The 12,255-nt window shown below is 29.4% G+C and overlaps 1 protein-coding gene across 5 annotated transcripts; it reads right to left on the reverse strand.

Annotated features, from left to right (window-relative positions):
* Window positions 1-1,963: 1,963 nt before the first annotated feature.
* LOC107414398 (mediator of RNA polymerase II transcription subunit 19a) lies at window positions 1,964-6,581 on the reverse strand. Of its 5 annotated transcripts, none has more exons than XM_048481488.2 (5): window positions 6,271-6,548; window positions 5,208-5,371; window positions 3,363-3,592; window positions 2,867-3,055; window positions 1,991-2,659 (listed from the first exon to the last, which is right to left on the reverse strand). In XM_048481488.2, the coding sequence occupies exons 2-5, from the start codon at window positions 5,281-5,283 to the stop codon at window positions 2,648-2,650; spliced, it is 507 nt and encodes a 168-aa protein (XP_048337445.1). In that variant the 5' UTR covers window positions 5,284-5,371; window positions 6,271-6,548; the 3' UTR covers window positions 1,991-2,647. The 5 variants fall into 5 exon arrangements, 2 of the variants coding, with proteins under 2 accessions (XP_048337445.1, XP_048337446.1); XM_048481489.2 differs by having other exon boundaries at window positions 2,885-3,055; window positions 6,271-6,546; XR_007243170.2 differs by having other exon boundaries at window positions 1,991-3,055; window positions 5,208-5,276; window positions 6,271-6,543.
* Window positions 6,582-12,255: the final 5,674 nt, after the last annotated feature.

Genomic DNA, 12,255 nt, shown 5'->3' on the forward strand with positions numbered 1-12,255 from the left:
CTCAAGAAAAACAAAGAAGTCAAAGGAAAAGGTGCTGAGTCGTCAAAAGTTCAAGGTTATGTGGCAACTACCTCGGATGACAGTGAAATTTTATACAACGAAACAACACTAGTTACTGAAGCTAGAAAAGATTCACTGATGTTTGACTTATGGACTTAGAAGCAACATGGCACATGACCCCCCAAAGAGAATGACTCCATCAATATAAACCTATCTTAGGAGGATCTGTGTTCATAGGAGACAATCATGCCTTAAATATCGCTGGTATTGTTATCATCAAATTGAAGATGTATGATGGTACGGTTCACATAATCTAGAAGGTATGACACGTGAAAGGCTTGAAAAAAGATCTATTGTCTTTGGGACAATTAAATAATAGTGGGTGCTAAACCCATATTCAAGATAAGATCATGAAAATAATTAAAGGCGCACTTGCAGTGATGAAAGCAAAAAAGATAGCTGCAAATTTGTATATGCTTAAAGGAGAAACACAACAAGAAACGACCATCGTTAGCCAATTTTAAGTAATAAATTAAGGTCATAAGTAGTTTGAATTTATTATTTATACGTATTTTATAATAATTATATTATGAATTTATAATTTTTTTAAAAAATAAATTAATTGTATAATAAAATTAATACAATATATGAAATTTATTAATAAACAATTAATTTAAAAAAAAAAAAAAAAACTTTCAAGTTTGGTTTTTTTCATAAATTGTCTTTTCATTTTTGTAACATATCGAGTTAAGTTAAAATTGAACTTTTAATGAACAAGCCAAGTTGAGCTTGAACAAGTTATTTCAAAATTTTATAAACTTGAATCGATCTTAAATACTCATAAAATCATATGAGCCGAATTTAGAAATGCCAATACTTCGTTCAATTCGGCTCATTTACATTTCTACTTGCTTACATTTTTGTAGGCTAATATGATTATGATATGTACAAGTGAACGCTTACTTTGCTTGTAGGCTAGTATGCACAAGTAAACATTACCCAACCTTCCTAATATTCACAATATTTTTACATCTCCAAAAAAATAAAAAATAAAAAATTATACAACATTTTACAACTCAAAAAAATATCATTCCTAGCTTGAGATTTTTTTAATTTATTTCTTTAAGTAATAAAAAGAGAAGTTTAACAAAATTAAACAAGAATGAAATGAGAAATCTAAAACGTTCCAAATTAAGTAATATATCGATTAGATCGCCAAACAGGTTTTAACAAGAATCAATTACCACTTTTATTGTTTATGCTTAACATATGAAGCATGATAATAAGTTTAAACAATGAAGCATGATAATAAGTTTAAACATGAGAATATTACCACCAGCTATTCAAGGTATTGCTTAATGACAAGTATATTAAAGATAGCTTTGAGTTTTGAATATTTAATAGTTTAATCAAAATTATTTTAGTTTTTAATTTTTTTTTTTTGTTTTTTGTTTTTTTTTTTTTTTTGTTGTTTTGTCTTTTTGGAAGAAGAATTATGTTTTGGGAATTGGAAGTCGTGATTGCATGGAAAAATTTCCTAATGAGGGTATATATATATATATATATATATATATCTGAACATGGCAAGTTGCAGGATTATGCTGAATCCATTTCCTGTGTCGAAAAGGTGATTTATTTGGTTCGATTCTTTCTGCATAGGTCATTCCACATTTTGCAACTTCGAATGAGCTTGCTTGCAGCCCTTTGTATGGCTGCGATGCTAGATGATCTGGCCATACATGGCTTCGTTTGGCTTGGTAGAAAAGGGGTTGGTTGAATTGGCTTCCAGAGAAAATAATAATAATAATAATAAAATAATAAAATTTTCTTTTTTGCGGAAAAAGAAAGTTGCCGTCTGCATTTGAGCTACTTGATGAAGTAGCAATGTAGAGAAACTTGGAATGATAAAATTCAAAACTAAGATGAAAAAAAAAAAAAAAATCTTTTATTTAACAAAAGCATATATGCCTAAATTATAAAACCACAAAAATATGAGAAACTCACTTCCCTTTAAAAGATAGTTTCTGGTAACAAGAGAGAATTCATAGAGTACCACTCCAAATTTGAGCAGTCACCCATGATCCAAAAAAATCTGAGCACTCAATATTGAAAACAGAAATTTGAACATAAATCTTACAGATCCATATCAACTCAAAACAGAGCCCTTCTGGTAGAAAGATTAGTTTGCAAGAAAGAAATCCTGTTACATACAGGATTTACCAATATCTCAACATGAATAAACTGATCAGGATTTCACCTACACTTGCACACCCCCCACCCTCCACCTTTTTTGACAGTACTTTGCACTAAGAGAAGAGAGTCAAACAGTCAATTTTGCACTGTTCCCTGACTCACATTGAAATCAACCAGCAGATCTTGTACCTCAAAATGTAATACCAAGACGTGAGTGGTCTTAGCAAACATGAATTTACATTATGAATGTGGGCGCCCTCACAGAGTTCTGGACGTCAGGTGGTGAAAAACTTGGAAAAATGGCCACAGGACTTGATATCAATACAAATGCCACAGAAAATGACCAAAATTTACTTTCACCTAATTCTGTAGTGGGTATCCCGACACTCACCTCCCTCAAAAAAACAAAAATAACCATGGAAGAAAGAATACAACACTCAAATGGACATCCCAGTTAATAGCCGTCCTGCAAGTTGTTAGCATATTAACAACGCTTTCATAAAAAAGGAAAAAAGAAAAGAGAAAAACAGTAATCATGCAATCAACAAAAGGCAACAAAATTTAGGACGTGCAATCAACAGAGGGCAACAAGAAAAGATGGGTGTGCAAACCATCTCCTGCTGTTTCTCCAAGTCCTCGAGACTAAATCCATGAACAGCATTTATATTCTTACCCTTAACACTGCTCTTACCCTTGTGACAGTGTGACAGTGTATCTTCTTCTTACTATCCTTGTCACTGTGCTGGTCTTTGTGTTTTCTATGCCCCTTCTCTCTGTCTTTAAAGTCACTTTTTAACTTTGCTGTCGCAGTGGGGATGCCTTTCTCTGTCTGTCTACGTATACAGAAATTACAACATCGTTTCTGGTAAGACAAATACATAATATCAGCAAGATCCTCGGTAAATTGCACATAAAACTACCTAAGTAGTAAACTTCTCACTATCAGAACATATCAATTACAAAGTTATAAAGGAAAAGGAAAACTTCCATATAGCGTTCCTTAAATTTCATATTGAGCAAGCCTTCATCCCCAAAGACACCCAGAAGAAGAAGGCAAAAAAAAAAAAAAAAAAAAAAAAAAAAAAAAAAAAAAGCAAAAACAAAAACAAAAACAAAGAGAGAAAGAGGAGGAACAAAAAATAGATAGCCATAAAACTAAAAGGTCTTACGAAAGGCTGGTTAACAGGAGTTGTCTCCCTCATATGAAAAGCATCCCTTAGTAGATCCAAATCAAAAGGGTATATACATGCATTTCTTTCTCTCAAATGGGAAGCATTTTGAAGAAGCTGATCCAACTCCATGCCTTCCCCTTTTTGGACGTCAGTGTCTCCAACAACATTATGAGACCAAAGCTTGTAATAAGTTATGAGATCAACAGCACCACCAGGTTCTCTTGGCCCTGATACTCATTAAAAATTTTAACCAAAAATAAAAAATAAAAAAAAAATACTTGATTGAGAGTCTAAGAAAAGTGTCACTGAGCTCAAGTCATTTTCATATTTATAAAAAATAAATAAATAATGATAATCATAAAAAAATAAAAATAAATAAATTTAAATAAAATAAAATAACAAAATACAACAACAACGTGACTAAGGGAGGAAAATATAATTCTAGCTTCTCTCTCTCTTCTACTGTTAAATTTCATTCCAAATATCACATACTTTCAAGATATTTAGACATTTCATTTGCACAGGCACAATGCAATTAGATTCAACACTAGGACTAATGCCAAAGATCAAATCCATATCTATCAACTTTTGAAGCATGCAAACAAGGTCATGTTACAGTAACAAATATGTGGCATTCTTCACAGTTTTGTTTGTGATGCAAAGTCAAATATGATACGAAAAAAAGGGCCCAAAAAAAAAAAAAAAGTACATGGATTGAGAATCAGAGCACACTTGATAACAGTTAATATGACTGAGTAGAACATAACCATAGTTATTTGTTTTTTAAAAAATGTCAAAAGAATAATTCCGAATTTTTAACTTTTAATTCTAATTCTTAGTTCTTACTTTGAAATCTCCTTATCCAAGAAATGGATCTAAGAAAGCTCCTCAGATTTGAAATCCAAATCCAACCAGATCTTGAAATTCTACGTTAATGTTCATTACAATAATACAAAATAGTTCAAATTGTATGCAGCTGACAACTTGTCTTCTTCAATATCCGAAGGACCACTCTTGACATAGAAATATCCTACAAATCGCATTTGGTAAGCATGTCTTACAAATGACACTTCATAAACATACAATCATACATGTTTGAGTCATTTTCTTCTAGGAATCTTCAAGGTGACCATCTCATGATCAGAAGGATTTAATGAAGCTCTGATTGCTATATCACTGTGTTTAAACCTCACAAGATACTCTCCCAATATGAGGCTCAAATGAACAGTGAACCAAGAAGCAACAAGACAAACTATTTAAGTCATGGACTCAAAATACAGAAAACAAATTACAAAAATAGCATGTAGAGAAAGTGACAGATCTTGATTGATACTACTATCATTATATTTCCACAATATGTAATATATTTTTCAAATTATTGATTATACACCCCAACACTGAAGTTTCTCTTCACTGGACTCCCTTGACACTCAAAATGTCGAAGCAAGTCCAAGACTTAAAGATCTTACAGAGTAAACTGATATTTGCATTTGTAGAATCAACTACCAAAAAAACTACAGTTTAACCACAGTTCAGGTATGATTATGAAGAAATAGATTTAACAATGCCAAAACCATGTGAAAAATGAAAACAATCTATATAACAAAATGCCAAAGGCAACTATGCTTGCTCTTTCCACGAAAACAATACCACATAACAGTAAATCAAAAAAATATTCACACAATGGGAACCAACTCAGATTTGCAAGAAAGTTAACAAATCCTTCTTTGAACAAAAGATAGATACCAGTTGTTGATTATTTGAATATGTAAAAGCTGTGAAACTAAAAAGTAAAAGAGTCAATCAGAAAATACCAAGGCCTCAGATATCTAAGCATCTTACCCGTTTTCAAACATTTTGGATTCAAGATCCGTCTGTTTACTGACGCTTTATAGGGTGCCTCAACTTCATCTATCATTTAAAGTTAGAATAGAAAAGTAAATTTAAGCAGCCAGTAGCCATATGTTGCATCAACTTAGCTTAATACAACCCAAGGCAATACATCTCTGATTCACAAACACACAATCACGGTAGTGCTTAGCAACAAAATATATTACTAAAGCTAAACAAGATCTAATCAAGTGGCGAAGTATAATTAATATGCAATAAATATATGCAAGATGCTAGGGATCCCAAATTTTAGGCCCCCCAAATCTTTTCCCAAATGAATCATGGTCTGTCATCTCTGACGTGAGGTCGAAACCAGACTTGCCATGTCATTTGAGAAAGATTTGGGAACCAAAATTGCAAGCTATTATTCTATTTGATTGGCTTGTTTACGGTTCACTTTTTTTTTTTTTTTAAAAAAAAATAAAAAAACATTAATTGTCGAACCATTCACGTATTGCGAAAATAACAATCTGCGTATGAAAAGTGTTGGTACCCGTAGCAACGTTGCTTCTTAAATGTATTTACACAAATTGGAGTCGCAATTCTCTTGTATAAATCATGGAGCATTTAGAGGCAAATTCTCAATGAATAAGAAAAATGACCTATAAAAAAACTCTAAAAAAAAATATATATATATATATATATATATATATATATATAAATAAAAACTTATCTCGATCAACAACAAGCACCATATTTGCATTTTGGCAGTTTGGATTAAGAACTTTAGCCTGTAAAACTATAGCTAGAATCCTATAAATCTACAAATATCAAACACATAAACTCTCAAGAGGAAGAATTATCATTAAAAAAAAAAAAAAAAAAAAAACCTAATATGGCGTATCCAAAGCAAACAACTATAGCAAATGCCCCATGAAAAAACTATGGGTGAGTAATCAATTTTTCCGGTAAAAAACAGGGGAGGATGTGAGATATCTCATCAAAATCGATTCTCATGCGAAAGCGAATGCAGAGCCAAAACGAATAAAAATTCGAGAAAGAGATAGTATATTACCTGCCGGTGATTTAACATTGTTGGAGATCGACCGCCGGTGATTGCAAACTAGTCTTGGCCGCCTGGGACTTAGGGAGTGAAGCCTCGGAGGCTTAGGAGGAAGCAAAGGAAACTATTCAGGACCTCGTATTTTTATTTTATTTTAAATTAAACCTCTCCGTAAAACCTTTACCTGGTTCTGATGTGCTATAAACAATTTTTTTAAATTTTTTTCTGGACAGGGAAAGTAAAATTATAAAGAAAACATATTTGACATCGTAACGAGACATTCCCATTTTTTTTTCTTTTTTTTCTTTTTTTTTGCTGGAATAAAAAAGATGTCTATGGTAGTTTAATAGGTATATAATAAAGCTCGTTAAGATTTAAATTTTAACTCCAAACCTATTTATGTAAAGGTTGAATAACTTTATTCCGCTAAACTACCATCCCATCACTTGCTAAGATTTGATCTCCATCGTTAACCAGTAACCAAGGGTAGGGATTTAAAATGTCAAATTTATTGCATGGTGGAAATTTATATTAACCCATTTCTTATGGTCAAGATTGAGAATTACAATCTCTTTATGTTTTTATTTTAACTTTTTTATTTTAATTTTCTGAAAAGAGTGCGAGCTGAATAATTCTCTCCTCCCCCTCCCCCCCCCCCAAAAAACGAAAAATCCATCTCAAAAAGCCAATAAAGTAGCCCTTTGTTTTAAATAAAAATATCCATTTGAAGGCTTTATAAGTTGGTTTTTTTTTAGGATTTACGATTTATGGGATATTTGAATAGAGGTAAAGTTAGTGGAAATCTAAAATTTTCTAGGAAAGTGAAATTTTTTTCTTGTTTGGATAATTTTTAAAAGAAAAAATTTGTGGATCCCAATAGAAAATAAATCTTATAATATGAAAAACTGAAAAGAAAAATAAATCCTACCCTTGAATTCCAACTTAGATTATTATATAATGAAACAATGATATTTATCGTTGAATTTCTTTAAGGGACCTACATAATTTTTTTCTATCATAGTAATAATAAACTTGATCAAAATTTATATTTATTTACTAAAATAGTTACCATATAACATCCCACCATGGGAATATGATAAAATTAAACACCAAAAAAAGAAAAAAAAGAAAAAAAGAAAGGGGCATAAGAAAATCTCCATAAGTATTTATGAGAGCAGATATTCTAGTTGCCAATGATGTTTGAATTTTGTGATACCCAGATGCTAATCGATCAGCCATATATCCCTCCTAATTTATTAAAAAAAAATCATTAAAAAAAAATAAAACTGTTTACAAGTAGGGCTGTAATTACAAACCTAAACAAAACTAAAACTAAAAGAGCTTGTGATCAGTTCAAATTCGGTTTGATTTTAGTTCGTTTAAACTCTACTTATAAAGAAAACGAATAGAATTTGAACAAAAAATTAATCACAAACCAATTTTAAACAATAAATTAAGCTCATGAGTAGTTAATAAATATCTTGAATTTTATCATTCATATGTGTTTATATAAAATTATATTGGAAATTTAAACATATTGAACAATACTTTATATCTTAAATTTATAAACTTTTTAAAGTTAATTTTTTTTTTCATAAAATTAATAAAATAATTGAAATTTGTCAACTATTAATTTTAAAATTTTTATTTTAAAAACATAAATATTCAAGTTATAAAACTTTTATAACATAACGAGCCAAACCTAACTAAATTCAAATTTTTCATAAATGAGAGAGGGCCGGGCTGTGTTTCCCCAGCGGCCGGCTAGTGGCGACAGAAAACAAATTCAGGTGGGCTCCGAGCGGTTCACATTTTCTTGTGTTGAAAGCTTCTCATTCTCTGAATTGAACAACTAATTTCAAAGTTTTATCAACTTGAGCCAAACTTAAACACTTTTAAATATTGTAAGCCGAATTTCAAAATGCTAATATTTGGCTCGACTAGTCACATTTACACCCTATATATAAATTATAGTTATGTGTGCATGTTTAAGGATCACGTGGCAACTTAGAATTTTATTTATGGGATTAAATGGCAGTAATGTTGCCCATTGTCCTTTTTATGGCACCGATAATGCATTTTGAGCTTGACCTAACATTTGTACTGCAATTTTTAAGAATGAAATTTCACAACTTCTTTTGCTAACCAGTGAAATTTCACATCATTTGCATTGATGTTGCTATCAAATATCTCAAGTCTTTAAACCATTTTGCCATTATTACAGTGTCAAATATGCTGAACAAAAATTGATCTACGTAAGCTGAAGATCATTTAGAAATAAATCTGCTGAGCATATTGGAATTATCCAAAAATAATAATAATAATAATTAGCATGATTAATTCCTGAACTATGTTTATATTTCTACTTCAATTCTTAAACTTTCTCTTTGGCATTTTGGTTTTGATTTCAGTTTTTGTTATATTTTTGTCTTTGAAATTATTTTTAATATAATTTTTAGCAATTTGAAAGCATATAGTGCACTTATTGCAGCATGAATATGACAAAATTGCATAATTTCACGTCGCTATAAAATCACTGTATATTACATCCAATGAATTGCATATTTTTGAATTGATAAAAAATTATACTAAAAATAGTTTTAAGAACCAAAATATAACAAAAACTAAAATTTAAAAATCAAAGTGCTAAAAAAGTTCAAGGATTGAACTGTAAATATATGTATAGTTTACAGACTACCAATGCTAACAACAAATTATTTAAAAAAAAGAAGAAGAAGAAGAAAAACGAATTGAAGTTGGCCGCTATGTTCCGATCCTAACTGTATTATCTTCTTTGTAGGATCAATTGATCAAGTTCCAAGGACTTTCAAAAAAATGTTCCTAGCTAAAACAAAGACATTGACATTTTTCATTCTTCTATATCTATTCTCCAAAATGTTCCTCCTCTTTCATGTTGATCTGTTTTATAAATGAAATATGAATTCGACTGCCTTATGAGCAAAAGATATCTTTCGGTGAAGAAAAACAATTGTTCACTTCTTGAAAAAGTTCTAACAATATTTAAGGTTGGAGATCTAGATCTTATTTATTCTAGGACATCATTTTATCACCATATGAAAGTCAAATTTGTTTCTAAGTTGAGAATTTTGAAATTCATATTTTATTCTATTGTTTACTCCCTTCGAATTTTTATCTCTGTTTCGTTCCAAATCCTTTATATCTATTTGAATATATGTATATATTTTTGTTTCGAATTCCCCTCTATAATAATTATCTTTTACTCTGATTGTATAAAGTTATCCATCAGAATCTCATTTTTTAACTAAGTAATGGATCAGATATAATTACATTTAAGTTCATTTTGCATTAAAGAAATTTCAAATTCAAAGCAGAGGAATGTTGCTAATGATTTTTCGAAAGTTCAGCTTTAAGGGGTGTTGTGTATGGAGTTTGATTTTTAGTCCAACTAAATCGTTCCATTTATGTGGCCTAAAACTATTTGCACACGTCGTTCTTTTTACCCGACTTTTTTTTCCCCCTCTTTTGATCATTGCCTTACAAACAAATTTTCAAAATTACCTTGTTTCATTAAATTTTCGTGAAACTACAGCCAGACAATATTAAGCTGTTTGTTACTCCAGTTAAACAATATTAGGTTGTTCATTACCTATCAACCAAACAATATAGATATGTTTAACTAATAAGAATAAAACTTATATGTGTATATAGTATAAACATATAATTTTATGTCATTTATGTGTGATATAATTTATAGTTATGCATATTTAATTATTTTAAATATAATTTTATTTGACAAAGGATATTTGATATCCTCAAAGCAACGTTACTCATATTTTCCTATAAATTTTTATTTTAATAAATACTTTTAAGGTTTGAATATTTTGTTAATTAAATATTTTCCATCAAATATAATTATATTTAAAACAATTTAACAAAATTTATGAATAAATTACTCTTCTTGGATCGATTAAATATTTTTATTTACTCTAACAAAAATTAATTTAGTTTTTAAAATAAAAATTATGTTTAGTTCTAGTTTTTTTTTTTTCCCGTCCTTTTACATTTAATTTTAGTTATTTAAACATACTCATATTGTTTGGTTGTTATATACCGAGTAACTTAAAATTATTTAGCCGAAGTTTAACAAACAACTTAATATTGTTTAGAGGAGTTTAACATTTAATGAATAAGAATATTCTTGAAAATTTATCTAAAAAGATGTGGCAGATAAAAATTGAAAAAAAAATGGTGGTATAAATCAAAGGCCCCAAACTTTAAAAAACCCATTAAAAGCTTTTGTAGCTCAAGCTCATACAAGGCAGAGTTCTTTTAGTTAGTGTACATTATAATTTTCAAAAAAAAAAAAAAATAGTAAGTGAATGTAATATATGAACTATAGACAACGAAAAATATTTAAGCCAAAAAAAAAAATCAAAAAGTAGGTGTAACAGCCAATAGCGGACCCCAAAAAATACTTCAGAAGGGCACTATTAAACCATATTTTTATAGTGAAAAAATGTAATTAAATTGTTAAGAATTCTCTAGATAGATAATGTTTATTGGTAATAGGCCTTTTTTTTTTTTTTTTTTTTGTTTTTTGATAAAAAGTAGTAATAGGCTTTTTAAGTAGCATCGGCTGCCACCCAATGTAATTCATAGCATACATCAGTAAAAAAGTTAAAAAGTGTTCCACTTCCACAGTGTGAAGTCAAGGGCAAACCATGACACTCTAGCAACTGTTCTAGACCCATCTATGGATATTTCACTGGAATATTCTTCAAGGCAATACGTTATATATTAGACACCAATACGAGACATTATGTGATACTAGACAAGATGTCTACAGAGCTTTAACCTTATCATGGATACAAAGAGTAATTAATTTTTTTTATTAACCATATAAAATTATATCCAAGGATGAAAATATCAATATTAATGGAAATATCATAAGTATAATTTTATGAAAATATCGATGAAAATGTCGATAAAATTACATAAATATTTAATTTAAAATACAAATTTTTATAACCTTCTTGTATTCAAATAGATTTATCAGCAAGCAATACATCTTTTGGTGCCATATTTCAGCGTCTGTATTCCTCCAACAAAGAAGAAGAACATTTTTTGGTTTATTATTTCTCTGTTTTTGTTTTTGTTTGCTCTCTTAATTGTGTTCTTTAAAAAGGAAGACGAAAAGAGTGGCGGCAATAGCGACATTTCTTCCTCCCTCAATCGGAGTTGATGTTCATCGAAATTCGATATTGTCGTTAACATTTCACTGAAGTCATTGACTTTTTCTTTATATCTTGATTAGTTTTTATACTAATTTTACTTTGACCTATCTTTTTATAGGTATTTCAAATTTAAAAGATCTGTACAATCAAGAATATATAGTAAAAACTAAAACTTAAAAACAAGGTATATAAAGAATATATAGTAAAAACTAAAACTTAAAAACAAGGTATATAGTAGTTACAAACTACATTAATAAAATTTTATAAAATAAATAATCTATAAAGAAGTTATGTTGATTTTACCAATATTAATATTAATGCTATAATTAACTATAAAATATTTACCGCTATAACTTTCAATAAACATAGTGCAAGCTATTGTATTGAATAAACACTACAGTCAAGCATAAAAAGAAAATAAAAAAATCAAAATTGAACAAATGGAAAAAGAAATTTGTATTTTGAAAGGTGCACACTTAAATTGCTAGAGTAAAAATATAAATAACTGAAATATATATAAATTTAAAAAATATTTGTTTGTTCAAATAAAAAATAAAAAATATTTTAAGGGAGCATGTGTTGCTAGACGTTGACTGTCCGTCAACCATGATGGGTTTACCTTTAAACCCGCGGGGCCAAAAAAGCGATTATGACAAAAGTTCACTAACCTAAAAGGGGCCCAAAAAAAAAAAAAAAAAAAGAAAAAAGGCTATGATAGACATTCTTTTCGATTAATCTATTTATGACATAACTAAGTGGTCACAAATCTGGTCTTCAAGTA

Source organism: Ziziphus jujuba, chromosome 1 (genome assembly GCF_031755915.1).
Source record: "Ziziphus jujuba cultivar Dongzao chromosome 1, ASM3175591v1".
NCBI classification, from domain to species: domain Eukaryota; kingdom Viridiplantae; phylum Streptophyta; class Magnoliopsida; order Rosales; family Rhamnaceae; genus Ziziphus; species Ziziphus jujuba.